Raw genomic sequence first — 18,867 nt, forward strand, 5'->3', positions numbered from 1 at the left:
GGTAGCAAGAATGTGGTCTTGATAGTATTTGATTTCCTGGTTCCATCTGCTCCTGAGGCAAACCCTAACTTGCCCCTCCTCTGTTTGGTTACATAAGCCTAAAAATTCCTCTTTGGAGTAATCAAGTTTAAAATATATTCCTGTTACCAGAAACCAAAGAGCCCTAAAACAAAAGTGAAGTGATCACAACTATCAGATTGTTTATATATCCATGAATCTTAGCCCCAGCATCAACCCAACTATAGATTGTTATAAGTTTTTTTCCTAAAACCATCTCACTGAAAAACTGTCGTTGTAATAATTGAAAATGGTTGATTCTCATGGTTTGCTGTATGACAATGGTATAATTCACTAGTTTGCAAATGACTGGTTGGCAATATTGGCTCCAAAATTTTCAGGCTCCAAATGTATGCATTAGTTCAGTAAAGATATGTGAATAAACATCCAGCATTATTGATTCATTTTTAAAAGGAGTTATCTCTTAAAAGCTTCTATCATTGCATTTGTCCCTAGTCCCTATTATGTACAGTTGTGTCATGAACTCTGGCTTGACTTGGTATTTAAAGGAATTAGGAACTGGAAATACTGTATTTCTAACATCAGCAAAGACATGTTCTTGGTCATTGTATTGATGGTTCACCTTGTGGTTTGCGGCTGTTTTTTCTCTCTCCAAAGTTGGTGCCTATTATCAACAGTTTAAACAGCAAATTATTGCAAACTGTAAATACATGCATATGTCCTTCCAAGTCATTCATTAGCAGTTTTGTTTTTCCCTGCCCACTGTGAGAAGTACTAAGATTTAATTGAAATTTATTTAAGCTATGCTATTATGTATAACATAATAATTTCAGTTATACAAAATGAATGAGCCATGAAGAAAATGACTGGTTCATCCTGAATGTTATAAACAATATGTAGGAGAGGAGAGATTTTAATTAGGGGTATATAAAGCTTTCAAGTTACCTAACAAATAAGAAAGATCTCTGTTTCCTTCTGAAAGAGAACATGATTTAGAAGCTGAAATAATCGTTTCCTTTGAAAGGACCCTATTTAACCATGCAGTTTTTTGGAAGCAAGGCAGGCAGTAAATTGGTGGGTTTCAGGTATTCCTATGTCCTATAGTGCAAATGCTACCTCAATCATACTTTAAGTAATTTGTAAATGATCTTATTTTTATGAATTGATAATTACTTAATATGTCATATTCCAGAGTTTTCCAAGAAGACAAAAAAGTTTAACAGGATAACAAGTGCTATTTAAAAAAAAAAAAAAGAAGACTTGTGGCAAAATAAATTTGAGAAACACTGGCTAACAAACTGGTTTCTTTCCTGCAGGGCTTCTCAGAATCTTTAACATGGTAATATGTATTGTGAATCGCCACCATAAAGATAACATTTCCCATAGTTATTTTACTGTGGGGTTCTTTTTGAGTAGACTATTTGTGAAACTAGAATTCCTTAATACATGCTTTAAGTGATTTATTCAACCTATGTGTTAATTACCTACTAATATGTGGCAAGGATTAGAAATATTAATAAATGAGTAACTTAAGGCAGTCAAAGTTTCTGATAGAAGGGAAAACCTGCCTTTCCCTATCTTTGGTTAGTGAGCTAATAATAATGAACAGTGCCTGAAACAGTCAACACTGATGAGAGAAAGGTAAACATCTTTTACACTAATAACATATTTTGCCTTGAGCAGGTGAGGAAAGCAGGAAATTGGTGGTTTCCAGTGTCACTAATGTCCTGCTAATGTCAAATCTGAAAATTGCCAGACACAAGCCTACGTCTACTTTGCCTGCAAGAGCTCCTTAAAGGTGAATTGTTCGTGGGTTAATTTTTCAAATTGTCCTCCCAAAACACTTGCCCACAGTTTGGGGCCTGTTTGTCCTCTCAGGTTACCAGCTTCCAGGCTAATCTGGTACACGTTTAAATAAGGATTACTAAGATAGCAATATTTTTCTTCATATAAATAATTTGTATCTAGAGCTGGATGTGTCCCCTGGGTGTATATATGCTCTTGTATATTTCTAAGAAATGCTAATCAAAACAGAGAGTGGTTATTCTTACAATGCTTGCCCTGCATCCTTGGAAGTGGTCGGTAATGATGACAAACATTAGAATCTGTTCATGTATGATAGTTTCTTTTTAAAACGTCAGCTAGATTTTTATCCATCACAGACAAGTTTCAAGTCATGTGAGCTTGTTAAATAATTTGTTAATACAAAAGGCAATTAAGCAAAACCACCAACCATACACATGGCTTTAAGATCTTAATCTAAAGTGAAATTCATATCATTTATTTATATGTAATAATAAATGACCACTCTAGACACTTGAAATCATTTATTCAAGGCATTTTTACATAATCTTGCAATCATAGTGTAGGCATATAATAAAAGAATGTGAGAGTGTAAAGAAGAATATAAAGCCAGTGTCTGGGCATTTAAAATAAGAGCTCTTCAAAAAAGTTAAAAATGTTTTACAACTAGAATTCCTGAAAAATTTGGGAGAAACTAAAACTTCATTAAAAACATTACAATACCAAATCACATGTTACTCAGTTCATAGCAAGCAGTTATATATTAAATGTTTATATCCTGTGAGCTAAGACAACACATTTTACATTCAAGTTGAGATAATTCAGCACCATTTTGGCTAGAAGGTTAAATGAAATGCTTTAAGTGTTCAAAAGTGGCCCAGGACTTTTGGTAGCTGGGAATGAAATATGGCTATTGATTGAATATATTGATTGTGAATATGAATTCTAAACATAAAAAATATAGAAAAGGGTAATTTTTATTTATCAGTTATACTGTTAACTATCAAAACAAGCTATTTTTAAAACAAAATATCTTCTGACCATAAATTCAATATTTTAACAAATTTGGTAAAGATAAATTCTTAGTACCATGATAATTTTAGTGAACTGCATTTCCTCTACAATCTAAGTATGGGGAACGTTTATGAGTGTGATTATCTCCTATGAGGTCAAGGAGAAAAAAAATTGTTCATTATTAAAAATAATGCCTAGTGAATAATTAGATGATAGCAATTGTGAATAAAGTCATTATGTAAAAATATAAAGATTTCCTGGAAATAGGCAAGTTATGTGTTTGTATGTTATGGTACTGTTGCGAGACTGAATCCTAGCCTCAAAGGTCAAGACATCTTTAATGCAGACTGTGGTCTGAATAATTATGAGGCCACTAATATGGCATGTGGAAGACTCACTAAGTTATCTTTCCATTTAGCCAACTTTTTCACAGTTCTTATTAGTTTAAAAACCAGTCTCTTTTCAGTACTCAACATTCTTTGTATCATTTCTACTTCCTATTTAAAAGATTTTTTATTTAGAGTTTGGTAAGACTGGATTATATTTTTTATTTTATTAATGGATAAATTTTACCAGCTAATCATTATCTGTGAGTCTTGGTGGTTATTCAGAGAAGAGATTACTTGAGGTTCAAAAATATTGAGTGTTAAATCAATACTTGTGAGTTATGTGGGAGTGTTTAGGGGTGGGGAGGAATATTTATATAAGGAATAAGTGAGAATCTTTAGCCTCTTAATTGAAACTGTTTTTTTCTAAAATCAACGAAATAGTATGTGTTACATTTAAAAGGCAGACACTTCAGGGGTTGGAAACATAGTTTTAACTATTAGTAACACATACATGCATATATCTATTCATCTTTAACATTTTCTTTAATAAACTATGGTCATGAAAAACAATAGTGCTTAAAACAGAAATTCTTTTAGACATGTACTTATGATGTTAAAAATGAAATAAGCTGAACCTCATGGGTTATAATGACATTTCAAATACTTATTGAGGTTAGGGACAATCATTTTCATATCCCAATGCCTAGCATGTGAGTGCCTAGTGTATATTAGGCCTTTAAATGATGATGGATGTACAGATAGATGGAAGGCCCATGGAATGATAGTAAATACATCTTCTCATATGTATCCAAAGGCCATGATATTAGCTAGTTTTTAGTGTAGGGGTAAGAATCTTAATGAAATGACAGGTCTTAAATCTGTAGATGCCAGTCTGGCTCAGTATTAATACTGACAGTAGTTTTTGTTTTTTAAAAAGCAAGTATATTAAAATATCTCTATTAGAAAAGATTACAATTTAAAAGAATCATTCTACAGTCTTAAAACTAAAAGCAATTTAAGGCAAAGAGGTACATCAAAGAAGCTATCCCATAGCTCAGATACTAGCTCAGTGGAAGTTCTGGGTCTCTATCAAGCTGTCTGTATTGTCTCTTGGTAAGTGTGTGCCCTGGCAGATGAGGATCATGTGGCCCACTCTATCTACCCTTGATTACTGTCCATCTCTAGCCCCTCTTGCCTTGCTAGGCACTCGTTGAGTGCAGAACGGTTACTTGTAGCTGGTGTTGACATTACAGCTCTATGACATATAATACAGGGATGCCAACTCACTTTTAAATTCTACCTAATGTGTGCTGGCACTGGAAATACCTTGCTTGAGATTTTAATACTGGTTAAGGGAGGAAAATTTCTGCTTAAGCACCACTAACTTAAACGTGTAATTTGATTTCTTTCTGTACCTTTTGAATCTCAGAAAAATAGAAATTCTCCAAATTCTGTTGTGGCACATGGTTTCACAGTTTAAAATAAAATCACAGCTGTCTCATGCAACACAGTCCTTGGTTTTGCAGAAAGTTGTTGTTTCTTTCCTTATTGACCAACATCTCAAGTATATAATGCTATGTGCTTTGCTAATTTGTATTATATTTCAGACACACACAAAAAAACATGTATGACTGATTCCTGGATGACCTAGGATAATGTTCTTGTATCCATATACATTGTCATTTATTCTGGATAATTTAAAATTTTTCAGTCTTATTCTTTTTAAAGCTGATCATTTAAAAAATGTAGAAAAGTTGAAAATCCTAAGGTGTTTTTCATTAATATTTCTAAGTATTTTAGAGACAGTTGTGGTTTGTGGTACTTGTTTGAATGATTTTCATGTAAGCAAGGAAATTTTTTTTGGCTAATAGTTTAATATACTTAAATGCATACTATCTCTGGATGTATTACATCTATCATCAGAATGACTTCCCATTGACACAGTTGTCCTATGTATAGCAGTCCCCAGAACAGTAATTTTAAGAATGCCAATTAAAAGGTCTCTGCCTGTAGGAAAACTAAAGAATAGAGGGGAGCATCAACAAAGGTCAGACAGGAGTTGGGCAGCTCAATTACTTAATTAATTCCAAAACAAAAGCTGACTTAAGTCAGAATGAAATTTTACACTTGACAGAAAGAAAGGAGTTTATCTACTAATTTTAAAATGTAAACATAAATTTTATATAGGGTGTAACTATCTGAATACATATATTGCCATTTCTCTGCTATATAGTAATATTTCTTGACACCAATGGTAACGTGTTTGTTCCTTCCTCAGCACCAAATGTGTCCATATCTATTTAAACAGTAGGAGCCTCATTTCTAAAGTAATCTATTCTAGGACATATATAAGCCAGTTATTATTATGGTTCACTAAAGTTTCAGAACTTTAGAAAATTCTCAGTTTAAAATAATTTTGACTCATTCATTGAAATATTTTTTTTCGTTTTGCACTATAATTTCAGAAGGAGCATAAGAAATTTGGATTTCTTTGAAAGAGCCAAGTGTGCAATTATAGACTTGAAACACTGCGTTAATTCACAAAGTAATGTGAATGATAATATTAAAAATTTCCAAAATAATGCCGATTTAAATGTTCAAAATCCAGTTATGTGCTTTGTTACAAAACAGTCCAAACAAAAATTCCTTTGTTGTTTTCTGTTCTCTCTTTCAAAATACATGAATCCTACTGAAGTTAATCTATTTTTTCCCACTTCAGAACACCAGGTACTGATTTATCCATTGGAAGTTTTGGCTTGCTTTCTAATACCTAGATTAAGAAAACAAAATAAGACAAGTTATTAACCTGATAATACTCTGAATGAGTATAGTAGACAAGTTTAAAGTCACCTTTTTAAAATATGTGTCTGTGTATACAGATAGATGGATAGATAGATAGCAATTTCCCTCAACCAAAGGGATAGTCACCTTCTGAAATTATCCATTAATACATTATTTTAATACTGATTTGAAGAAAGTGACTATGTCAGTAGCAGAAAGTGTATGCCTGATACCTACAAACTTGATCTTTAGAGTTAAAAGAAACATCCTCTGAAACAATCAAGGCTAAAGCAGGATTTATAGGAACAGCAGCCCTGGCCCGGTGAGTTCACTCCTTGCAGCAAGTGTGGCATGTCCACTAAGAAGCAGGTTCGTGACCTCTGCACTGTCCTGCATTAGTCCTTTCCCAGCATGGTTCTGGATGTAGAATGTTACATTAACAGGCCGAGACTGGGTCAAAGCCAATAAACCTAATATTGTATTTATACTGTGATCATAGATCCCCACATAAATGAAATAAGAATCACTTAGTCCAAATCATAAACCATCAGTTTCCAAATAGTCATTTCTATGAAAAAAGAACTTAATCATGGTATCTTAGAATTGAACTGGGCCACAGAGTTACCTGGTTCATACGTTGGATTTACAGTGAGGAAGATGAGGGAGATAGGACACATCAAAGGCAGACACTTTCTTACTGGGTGGTTTTTACACACCAATAGAATGCTCTCAAATATTTGATTAGCATGAAAAACAATCGGTGAACTAAGAGGTGATGTGTCTTTAAGAGTTAAAAAAAAGTACAATAACGTTACCGACGGAATCACACGCACTTGCTTACAGAGCCATGGACTGACCACATGGCTTTAGGCAAGATACACACCTTGCTCAAGAAACTTCAAAGACTCCCCGTGGCCACCAGGATGAAGTTCAAACATTTTAGCTTGCTCTTCAGTGCTCGCTTTGATCTGGTCCCCAATTTTCCATTCTTTTTGCCCATGAAACTTATGCCTTAGCCAGACTAGAAGACTTGCTTTTCCAAACATGCCCTGCAATTTCTTCTTGCCATGCAGTTGCAGGTGATGTTGACTCCTCCCAGCATGCCCTTCCTTAACTCTCTCCAGTGCAGTCCTCCTCAGCCCTCAAGGCCCAATTCAAATGCTGTCCTAAAGCCACTCCTGAATCTCAGCCAGAGAAAATTTCGCCTTCCTCTGAACTCTGATCCCTACCAAGGGAGGCGAAAGTGAAAGTCAAAATATAAGAGGTGAGCATCATTCTAAAGGTGAGGGTTTCTTTCGCAAGTCAAGGTTTCTGTACTTCTCCCATTATTTTCCACTCGTAGAGAAGTATGAGCTCGTTATTTTATTACAAATCACTACCTATGGGTCCTTTCATTTTTTCATATTTTCATCTGATCAATATTGCTCATTAAAATTTTACATCAACCACTCTTGCAATTTATAGTCAGTGACAAGTGGCTAAAAAAAGAGAAAGAAACTATGCTGGAACAAAATAACAAGTTTTATTTGTTCTAAATATCTAGCAATACCCAATTCAATGGATTCTACTGATGACAAGCAAGACACCTTCTATACAACAACAGAATCACCTCACCAGACCTTTTCCTCATGGGAGGGCAGCAGTTGTACCTGAGAGTCACTTAGCTTATTGTAGCAGAGATCATCCTGTTTTGACTACATTTTATTTTACCCCTCACCATGGAATTTTCATATTGTATCAAAAATGAAAGTGCCAATGAATACATAATGAGTGAATAAATTAAGGAATTATAAAAATTAAGGGAAATTAATCCACTTATTTTAAATTATTTTACTTTAAGTTCCTCCTCTTCTGGGGATTTTCAGTTATACGGTGATCAGCTCCACACAATATGGGCCATAAACAGCCAGGTTTTCTGTATTTTGGGCATGTTCAGAAGAATATACTTGATAATCTTCTTTCAGTGCTACCTACACCTTTGCTGTCATAGACTACATCTGTCTCTAATGCTATGATGACACTTAAAAAGCACAGGCTTTGCTTCTCTATGGAAATAAGGAAAAGGCTCCCCTCCAAGATGAATGTAGCCCAATGCACTTTAAGCTCCACCTTCCTCCTGGCTAGGATCCCCAGTAGTGGGCAAAATATGCACAACCAGATAGGTTTATCTGTACTTTGGAAAGCCCACCAACTACAGGTTCATCTGCAGCAACCACTTGGTTTGTGTAGCAGGGAGAAATTTCTATAAATTTTAAGTTTCTAGGGTAGCTCTGTTAGACACCTTTCTGCATGATCCATAGGCACTCACTGGTGCCTCTCACATCACAGCAAAGCTGACATGTGTTCAGTATCACTCTAATGGTGTTCTTGTGTTGGGAAGGTATCACTCACAGGTGGCATATGTAGTTAGAATCTATAACCCAGCATCACTAGAGCAGGCAGTGCTTAAGGGGTCAAGGTGGGACAGAGAGACAAGAACGCAAAACTACCCTTTAATTACTCTCATCAAAGCACCACACCTGTAATATTTACATGCTGGGATTCCTTCTAAGATTTCATTCAAGGAAGGGTTTCAGGACTAGGAAAATTATGAAGGCACCTCCATACAAGCCTCCTTTTGCAGGGTATTTCCCTATTACTTGTGTTTGTAGAACTCAAATATGTGAAATCTTGATTTCTACAGAACAGGTGGTCTGACCTCTTCAGCTGCATGCTTTAAGACAGTCACTTTCAAAGTGTACTTTGAAGAACTCTAGGAATTTCTTCAGGGCTCCTTCATGGACTATGGGGAAGAGGCGGGAAACCCAACTCTCTGGGCTCCCACAAGGTTATCCACACTGCGTATTGCATATTTTACAGACTCAGCTGCCATAGACTTTGAGGGTAAACAATGTGCTCTGTGTCTTGTCTTAAAAGCTAAGTTTCAGGGTGATAAAAACCTGAGTACATCCCCTTCTCCATTCTCTAGCATTATCAAAAAAACATCAGCTCTAATTATGTTATAGTACAGAAGCTACCGTTTTCTACCTTTGGTCTATTTTACAAGGAAGCTGCAGTAGTAGTGAAAACAAATGTGTATAATGCCTATCAATGAATTAAAACTCATTGTCAGGAGAATTACTTAGCTAGGCAAATAGGACTCACGGTGAAATTGTGCAGCCCGAGGCATATGCATGATGTCCTGTGTAGCGAATTTCACAGCGGACGACATTGTTGGTATAGTCTGACTCAGGCACCAGGTAGCTGGGGTTCACGCTGACCTAGGCAACATAAACATCATCTGTGTTTCAGATTTTATTAGCAGTGTTTACTGGTTAATTTCTTCCTATTTTCACAGGGCTAGAACAGAGGCAATGTGCTCCAACTAAATCAAGCAGGGAGGGGGTGTAAGTTAGGCACATGGTTCAACTCTGGAGAAGTTATCGAAAGAGGCTGTATATTTTTCCCTAAGTTCTTTCAAATAAGAATTTTTAAAATATATCTAGGTTGGTTTAGAAGTACTTCTGGAAGATGTATAATTGCTTGAAGGACCGTGATTATTTAACATTGGAATCCAGAGAAGAGGCCCATGAGTTGCAACTGAAGTAAATTATGGGTACATATTCAAAGTTCTCTACCTTTAGAATATAGTTTCCAGGTTTTACATCTGTAATATCAATCCACTGGCAGTCTATGTCTGCATTATAGGTATCATAGCAGCCAGGACTCAGCCCCTGAAACAAATAAAATTCAAAAATTAAAAAGATGGTATATGGCTAGAATGTGCTAAAGAATATGCTTATTATTTGCAAATTAAATTTTAAGTTAGTACTTACAAGAGTTTGACATAAAACTATACTTATATTGCATCTCCTTTGAGAAGTATATATTACTCAGCCTTATAGCACCTCCAGCTAAAAAAAATACAGGACTAATATAAGTAGTAGTACATCTCGCTTCTTAAAATTGTCATAAATCACTAGTGATAAATACAATCTTAAGTGACAAAATAGGCCTCTACCAAAATTCTTGAATATTACCAGTTCAGGAATAAAGGCCATGTAATAATCAACTTGACTCAAATGTCTTGTCATCAGTGGAACTCTCCAATTTCTCTTCTTGGAAATTACCTTCCTATACTCTGAATATCCAAGATACTCTGTGTATAGATTTTATGGTATTTATCCTTCTCTCCTCTATATTAAAGTCATACTATATAAGAATATATCTAACTAGAGATTGTAAGCTCCCCAAGGGCAGAGTCATATTGCATTTTTGAATAGTTAACACTTATGAACTATGTATTATATGCCAGGATCAATTAAACATGTTAAATATATAAATTTAATTCTCACAACTACATGAGGCAGGAGGTAGTATTAACCCATTTTACAAATAAAGAAACTAAGGCACTATAAGGTCAAACAGCTCACACAAGAATATACAGCTAGTTAATGGCTGAGCTGGTTTTGAGTTTAGGCATTTGGGGTCCAGGGTCCCTGATTGTAACCACCACACTATATTCTTTTTCACATCATCACTGAATATTTTGTTGTATTAAAGGGATGATTGCTACATCAACTCTACTTGCAAAGATAGTCACTTCAATAAGTAAATGAGTGCCTTCTACAGGCTGAGAAGAGAAAAACACCACTAAGATATGGTCCTTGCTCTCCAGAAAGTTATAGCCTGGTGAAATTTGCTCAAATTGGAGTCCATAGGTATATTCTTGATTCCACTAGTTCTTCATCAGACGTTTTAACTGTTGTATTTGCATTCTAATACTAATCAAAATGAATTAAAAAGTATAGGCTAGAATCATTTAAACTCAATACCACGATTTAATTTCAGCAACCAAAATTGTTTGGTGCTTAAGATCACCTTGGTCACCAGAGAGATGGCAGAATCATCTAAAGCGTGTTCTACTAGTGCTGGTTTGCCTGTGGTTTGATTTGGGAAGAATGGGGGAGAACTGTGCTCTCATACAGCACACAGTAGTACAGATAGGCCAAACTCAAAAAGTACCTGTGCCACAGCAGTGAGAACCATTTTCCCACTTTGGTCCATACCAACTTGTGCTCATTCGTTAACCTTATGTTGAGTAGTCAATATATTATGAAGAATTTTCTGTTTCTGATTTCCAGCACATAATTCTGATTCTGGCACATAATATATATTCAGTAAGTGTTAGCTATTATTGTTGCTACTACTACTACTACTACTACTACCACCACCACCACCACCACCTTCATGGCACTGTAAGGGATTCACTGGATTAGATACCCATTTAAGACTGGTTTAAATAATGCTACAATGCTTATCTTACCTTTAAGTGAACAAAAGAACTTTAAAGAATGCTGAAATTGCCACTCTACCTTACTCAAGTGGCAGAATTTAAGTATAAGCTTTGATTATTTGAACTGGCAAACAAAAAAGGAGTTTTTCAGGGCAGTAAGCAAACAGGCATTTCCTGTATTCACACTTTAAAAACTTTTAAAAAAATGTAGAACCTTAGCCAAGCCTATATAGATTAACTATTTGGTTTTAGCAAAACATAACTGTTTGTTACATAAATTAATGAGGTTAATGTAACTTTCTAGTTTCGTATATATTTAATATGTAATTTGTTATCTAAGAACTTATATGAAAATATAAATATAAAGAAGTCCTATCTAGTATTACTTTTGGATACATTTAAAAACTTTATAATACAACTAATCTAAGTCAATACTGGGACTTTGTGAGAATTTTTTTTTCCCTTTAAATGAAGCCCATGTTCAAGAAACACCAGTCTAGTGAAAAACACAAATACATTAGTCATTTGTAGTGTAAGACCTAGTGAATAATGGTTAAATAGGACACAAACGGAGGATAATTAACAAGAAAGCTACCTAGCTGATTCACTTCATTATAAACAGAAACGAACACACCATTGTAAAGCAATTATACTCCAATAAAGATATTAAAAAAAAAAGGAAGCTACCACATAAAAAGAAGTAGGGTCACCCCCCACGGAACTGGGGGACTCACATGCTATAAATACCTATAGTCTTGATTCAAATATTTCAGCAGTGAGCTGTCCAGAGTGCCTCTTTTTCTAAAGGAAGAAAATAAACTCCAGGTCCACTGCACAGGTGGGTGCTGTGGGACTTAGAGATCACTGAGTGAAAAGGGGACCTCTATATACACATATGTGTAATGTGTGGGTAGGTTACATCTCTTTTGCTTAAAGAGTAAGTCCTGCCCCAGGGCGAGAGGAATTGAACCCTTACCCCTCCAATTGCTATGATGTTCTAAGCTGAGGGAAAGAAGCAAAGATAACATTTAGGTCACCAGAAAGCTTCCTGCCACAGCCCTGGAATTTGCTTCCCAAGATGCCAGCTGCTGATCCTTTTGTGCCCTGAGTTATGTACATTCACTACTTCCTGCCAAGATTTCCGCTGGAGTAAAATTATAATGTCCTTTTACAAATTAGGGTTTCTTATGGAAATACTGGCACAGCTTTTAAATGACACACATTTTCCCATTATAAGACATACAAACTGCTTAGGACAGCACTCTTTTTAAAAATCCATCCAAAGGACATCTGACATCAATTATACTGTAGGTTTAAATATATATGCATGGAGAAAGAAACTGTGTCCTCTGCTCTTCTTCATATGATTAAAAGAGACATTTTTAAAAGTACTTTTTAAGAAACTTATTTTCTGGCCTTTTGCTAATCCCAATCACCATTCTATTTTTAGTTTAATAGGTAGAGGGAGGAATAGTTTTGCAGGTGACAAAACAGATATCTTTTCTACAATTGCTTACCAATCAAGTTAAAGAATACAGAATGAGTGCAGAAACTGGAAACCATTAGGATTTTTTCAGATAATAAACTACTGCTTTTCACTGTAGAACATAACAGGTAGGCACATTGACTTTCTGTGATGATGAAATACTTTAAAAGTAATTTGGATCATCAAGCCATCCCTTTCCTTTTCCCAATAATTTACCATATGGACTAGATGACCCCCTAAATAAAATAGTTTTTTCTTTTAAAAAGACAGCCTGCAGGAAAAAAAATAGAAGACTGTTTTCTCTCTGAAGCCTGTGGGTTCTTGATTCCAGGTTGCCACCCTACCTGTGTGTGCGCAGTACATGCAAACCGCCTATGGTAGCCGTAGTCACAGGATGTGTCCTCAAGACAGAAACTTGCTTTGTGGCCTTCAGCCACTCTCCTCTGGGTGCTGGCATCAAGCAGGTCATAGTGGCTGAATTCATCCATGCTGTGGTAATGTCTAATGTCCCACACAACACAGAGACAGTGGTCAGTAACATACAGAGAAAGCAACGAGGATTCTAGATGACATCCCCACTGCTTCCTGCACTTGTTTTCACATCAAAATTGAGATCAAGTTGATCTTCTTAAAGGTAGATTTCATGCTAGATTTTTTTTCCAGGACAAAAATCTATCAAAATTATAAGGCTTTAACTTTGCTACTAGGAAAAAAAGACCTACTTTGAGTATGTTGCTTTTCTATTTCACTCTGTTTTATATTTGAATATTAAATAGAGATAGTAAATTATCTTTGTTTAAGTGAAACTTGCCATATGTTATCTAGTATATCTCCTTTGGCTGCCACTACCGATGCTTCATTCCAAAATAGAAGAGCACTTGTCTCTTGGGAGGTTTCTGTGAAATTTTAAAAAAATGTGTTCTCACACATTTAAAATCCTTACTAAAATGCAAAGGAGAAATAAAGGCATGTTTTATCCACCATTATTATTTAACTAGTATAAACTTTTATTTAGAAATAATTCTATTTTATCAGCAAATTAGGTGCTCACATCTATTTTCCTCCTTTCATTAAAGTGAAGGTGCTGAGCTGTTCATCTTCTCACATAAGGAAAGAACAAGAAGAAATGGCTTGAACTATAGAAAGTTTAAGGGCACAAAACAGGATTTCCTGGCAGTAAACACCTAGGCAAGTTACCAAGTCAAACTATAGAATTACCTTATGTGAAAATATTTAAATTTAGGATAAAACAAGCAACTACCTTTTGCTTGGGTTTGATACAGGCCTTTTAAAAGATTGAGGTAGGCCCTTCTCAGTTCATGGAGTAAGTCATCTACATCTTTCTTTGAGAACAGTATCTGAATCCTTTTCATAATGTGTGATCTTTATTAAATGCTATGAAATGCTAACTAATTGTAGATGATCTTGACTGTAATAGGCTTTTTTAGAACTCTTACCTGTAGTATACTGGGATAAAATTCTAGTGAAGCTAATTGCTGTATCCTATCAACAGTTTTAATAAGCTGGGCTTAGAGTTTCCAGTTTAAAAGATAACAGGATATAGTAGTTGATGTATTATTTTAAAGATACATTTCCTTGATTATGTCAAATCACACAGAGAAATTCTAAATGTAAATAACAGCAATTTTCTCTCTTTGTGTAAGAATTTGTCATATCAAGAATCACCTGTAAAATGAAAAAGCAACTCAAAAGTACCCAAGAGGCCTGTCCACTTACTGGTGACAACTGTGCCATTCCCAGGAATATCTCGGTCGGCTTGGTAAGAAATCTGATGTCCCTTGGTTTTTCACTCTTTGGGGAAATCTTAGCAGCACCCTGTGATCATAATCTCTGACATCTGCCCTGTATGCTGAGCTGTGATTTTGAAAAAAGAAACATTATTATTTTCACAGAATATTAACTAAAGACAAAATTATAAGCAAAACCTTTCCATTTTATAATGGTCACTACCCTCTTCCCCCAACTAGGCTATCAGTTCCAAGAGACCAGGGCATTTTGCATACATTTTTTTCTTAAACAGTTAACTAAGATGTAAAGTGGGGAAGTAACTCTAATAAAAGAGTATTCCCAGATTAGATAAATAATTTAGTAACTATCTTTAAAACAACGGCATTACTGTAGTAATATAGGGAGTGCAATGGTGTGTGGTGCAAGACTCTAGAATGAAGATGATGAGCTTGGATTTCTTCTTTTAGCTGGACAGTTATAAAGGAAGTGGAAGAAATTTACAAAATAAATTTTTTCTTATTTATTTTGTGTGAATATATATATTTAAAAACTATTGATGACCTTATTTTACATTAAAAAAATTTTTTATGCATCTTATCAAATCATCTTTTGCTCCCTCTGCTGGTTTCCCAGCAGCAAACTCAGGGAATTCCATTCCCCAAATTGCTAAGATTTTATTTTAGGACTAATGCAAAAACAAAGCTCTTGCTCATGCTCTTATTCTGGCTGAAGTAATACCAAAATAACTAAGTTAATTGTGGCTTCAAATAAAAGAAGAAAACTATGACACCCAATAAGGGGTGCCGTACTGGCAAAGTGGCTCCCAAACTTTTAAAGGGGTATTAACAAGCTCTTCCATTACAGTATTTTTTCCACGTTATAGTTTAATAAAACCTTATTGGAAACAGTTGGCTCCAGAGTTTAAGGATCTTGGAAAAAGAATAGGAGACACTCTCTCTCTCTCTCTCTCTCTCTCTCTCTCTCTCTCCCTCCCTCCCTCCCTCCCTCCCTCCCTCCCTCCCTCCCTCCCTCCAGGATAGGGTTTGTTTCATCTCCCTGACTTGTGCCACAGTTTGAAAGTCAGAACCCACAGAAATCTTCAAAATTTTAACTCTCCATCCAGGTCAGCATGCCCAGGAGAACACGTTCCACTTCCCAACTCCTCTCTGCACGGAACAAGAGTGGTCAGAACCAGGCACTTGGGCAGCACCCCCGGAACCAAGACGGAGGAGCTGGGCCGAGGAGATACAGCTGGTACCTGGCCAAGCAGTTTTCCTCCGCAGCGCATCTCAGGTTGTACATGGCCGTCTTCTGCACGTACGTGGACGCCTGGATGTAGTAGGGGTCGGGCACCAGGTCCGGAAGACCTAAACGTCAGCCAGGCGATAGGCAAACCAGTGAGACAACTCCGCGGCCCTCACCCTGGCTCCGGGTCCCTCCATGTCCCTTACTCCTCACCCTTCACCCAGCCGGACTGCGGTTGTAGGGCTGCGGCTAGCAGAAGAATGGGGACGCCGAGGGCTGCAAAGCAATGTGGAAAGAAAGCAGGAGGGGCCAGGCGCGCGGTTTGCAGCAGATTCCAGGGCTGCCTCTGCAGGAGCAGGGGGAGGGATGGGATCTGCATGGACTGAGGCCTGCCGCGCCCAGGCAGCCACGTCGGGGAGCCACAGAGTTGGGGAAAGGGTGCGCGGGTGTTTCCGGCGACTTGGGGGGGCTTACCATACTGGAAGTAGCCGGTGCCATATCCGGGCCGGTACCTGCTCCCAGGCCTGGGCCTTTCGTATGTGTCGTAGTAGTTGTAATAGGGGTTGTCGTCGGTGTACTTGTAGGGGTTGTACGGGTCGTCGCCCACCATGCCGTCCACGTCCACGCGGTTGGGCGGCCGCAGGTTACTGAGCGCCGGGAGCTCTCCTGGCGCCGTCTGGTTACCGGTGCGCGGGGCCCCAGACATTGAGTAGCCAGCTTGGAACCAGTGGCGGGCGGCGGGCCTGGGGCGGCCAGCTGCGGCTCCAGACGAGCCGGCCGTCCGCGCCCGCGCCGCCACCGTGCGGTTGTTGCGGAGCAGCAAGATTGGCGTGCGCAGCTGCGGGGCGGTGGCGTTGGCGGCGCCCGGGGCGGTGGCGCCCGGGTCTCGCCGGCGCTGTGGCTGATACTGCGAGCCCAGGCTCAGCAAGCTGAACACCTGCCCGTTGTTCTCCCATTGGATCTTCTGGCGCCAGGCGCCCGGAGCCGCCGGCTGCTCGCGAGGCGGCTGCTGGTGGCCGGCGGCCGGCGGGGCGCAGCGCACGAGTGCGCAGAGCTGCAGCGGCCCGAGCAGGAGTGCGGTCCAGGCGTAGCGCATCGCTCCCTTTGCTGGATTGTCCCCGCTCCGGGAGGACGTAGCTCGGAGAAAAAAAAAAAAGAAAGACGGGGCTCAAATCACGAGAGGGAGGGAGAAATCTTCAACTAGGGAGGCGGACTGGGCTCGCGTCTATCTCAGTCCCCACCAAGCAGTGCCAAGGATGGGCTGCAGACCCTCTCCAGTAAAGGCGGCTGCTGGGACGTGGCACTCGCCTCTCTCCTCTTTCTCAGTCCTTCTGGAAGGCGACGGGGAGCGGCGTGGCGGCCCCGGCGAACGGGCAGTGTCTGGAGTGAAGGAAGGAGGAGAGATTTTAAACTTTCTGGCACATTTGCAAAGTTACACAAGCCGTTCTGGCCCGGCCGCCCCTCCGCTATTTGTTCACGTAATGTGATTGGAAACGTGCAAGGCGGACAGCTCCTCGCCTCTGCCCCTCCCTCCCCTCCCCGTCTTGTCCTCCTCCCCCCAGACACGTTGCACAGGGAGCGTTAAGGGGAAAGAACAAAACGGAACACACATCCTGAGACACACTCTTAATCTGGGGCGAACATGCAGGAATTTCAAAAGACTCAGACAGGCAAAGCCAGCCAGGCCATGGGGCGACGCCAAAATATGCACGAAGAAAAATGCTATTAGGTCACCAGCCCTGCAGAGGCGGGAAGTCGGGAGGTGGGGAGGGTGCTGGGGGCGAGAGTCGGGGATGGGGGGAGGGGGGAGGGGGAAAGTGGGCGGAGGAACGATTGTGACTAACTTATCCATAAGGAGTTAACCAGACAAATTTCCACACTCCTCGCTTTTATGGGAAGCGCCTTCAGCAAATAAACCCCAAGATATCAAATTTTGTTTTTCTGTGTGTAGGTAATATGAGAAATGGGTTACAAATTTATTTCCTCCAGTGAATATTTTAATAACCAAAAGTAAAATTTTACAGGGAACAAAGCCAGCTAACGCTGAAGTGATGAATAAACCTGTCTCTTTCAAAATGCAGGCCTGAATTGTACTTTAAGTGGAAGTGAAGAACCATCTTTCATTTCCACAGTGTCTCTCAGGAAGTTTCAGTAAAGGGGGCTAGAGCAAGTCTGCCTTAGCACTCAGAAGGCAGTTTCAAATATGCGTTTCATCTGATTTTTTTCTCTTTATATGTTTAATAAGGAGGTTTGACTTTGGATTAAAAAAAACCTTAAATAACCATTTGTTAAATGTTGAAAAGTCAGTAAAGAATCCTTTGGTGTTTGATTGATCTTCCAAGCTAAACAAAGAGGTTGAGGAAGAAACAGCCTTGGGTTTCAGATTTTGGTAAAGAGAAGGGAATGGGAGTGGCCAGAGGAGAATGTGTAGGAGGCTGTGGGTAGGAGATAGGTAATGCTGACTAGAAAGGGATGCTTAATGGACGAGTTGTTCACATGCCACTCAGGGTTTGGGCAGTGCTGGAAGCATTTCAAAGAAAAATATTTAACGGCTTAATTTAAAACTACAGTCAGAGCCAGGTTTTATTAACCTTTTAATTAGACTCATCATTGATTGGGCCATTGTCTAGATACACTTCAATATTCACCTATCACTGTTGGTCTCTGTCTCTTGATGATTAACCACCACATTTGGATTGTGTCGTGGACCTCTGCTGATTTGACTGCCCAACACACATTTCACTTGTTTTCTGGTCAGAACAACTGTATCTTCCTTTTGGAAACTTCCCCTACCCAGTTGCATGGTGGGACTGACTGAGCATTCGTGAGACTTCCCCCACTTCAAACGGTGGTCATTAGACTCAAGCATGGCTAATCAAACCATCTCCCTAGAGTTCAAACCTTGAGCAGAAGTACACAAAGGTCAGAAATGTTGGAGCCCGCTCTTCCCGCTAGTAAAGAAAGTTTCTGTGAGTTGTTGCTACACAGATTCCCCTTACGGTGTCTTAGGCCAGTACCTTCAAAGACCTGGTTCTTCAGCTTTTCCTTCCATTTTTCCACTGCATTCCTTTGTGGCTTAATGTGGTCAGAGTCAATTTCTGTTGTTTACCACTCAAGAACCCTAATTGACACTAAGGTGAGGGTTGGCTTGTTCTCTCACGTAATCA

The 18,867-nt window shown here is 38.6% G+C and overlaps 1 protein-coding gene across 1 annotated transcript; it reads right to left on the reverse strand.

The window, feature by feature from the left end:
* Positions 1–9,085: 9,085 nt before the first annotated feature.
* Positions 9,086–16,796, reverse strand: LOX (lysyl oxidase; the record flags this gene model as incomplete). The annotated part of the gene is made up of 6 exons (XM_082652460.1): positions 9,086–9,205; positions 9,563–9,658; positions 13,051–13,207; positions 14,444–14,581; positions 15,714–15,822; positions 16,175–16,796. 6 exons carry the CDS (start codon positions 16,794–16,796, stop codon positions 9,086–9,088), a joined length of 1,242 nt encoding a protein of 413 aa, XP_082508586.1.
* Positions 16,797–18,867: the final 2,071 nt, after the last annotated feature.

The sequence above is a fragment of the Grampus griseus genome, assembly GCF_964374135.1.
Source record: "Grampus griseus genome assembly, chromosome: 3".
In the NCBI taxonomy this organism is placed as follows: Eukaryota; Metazoa; Chordata; class Mammalia; order Artiodactyla; family Delphinidae; genus Grampus; species Grampus griseus.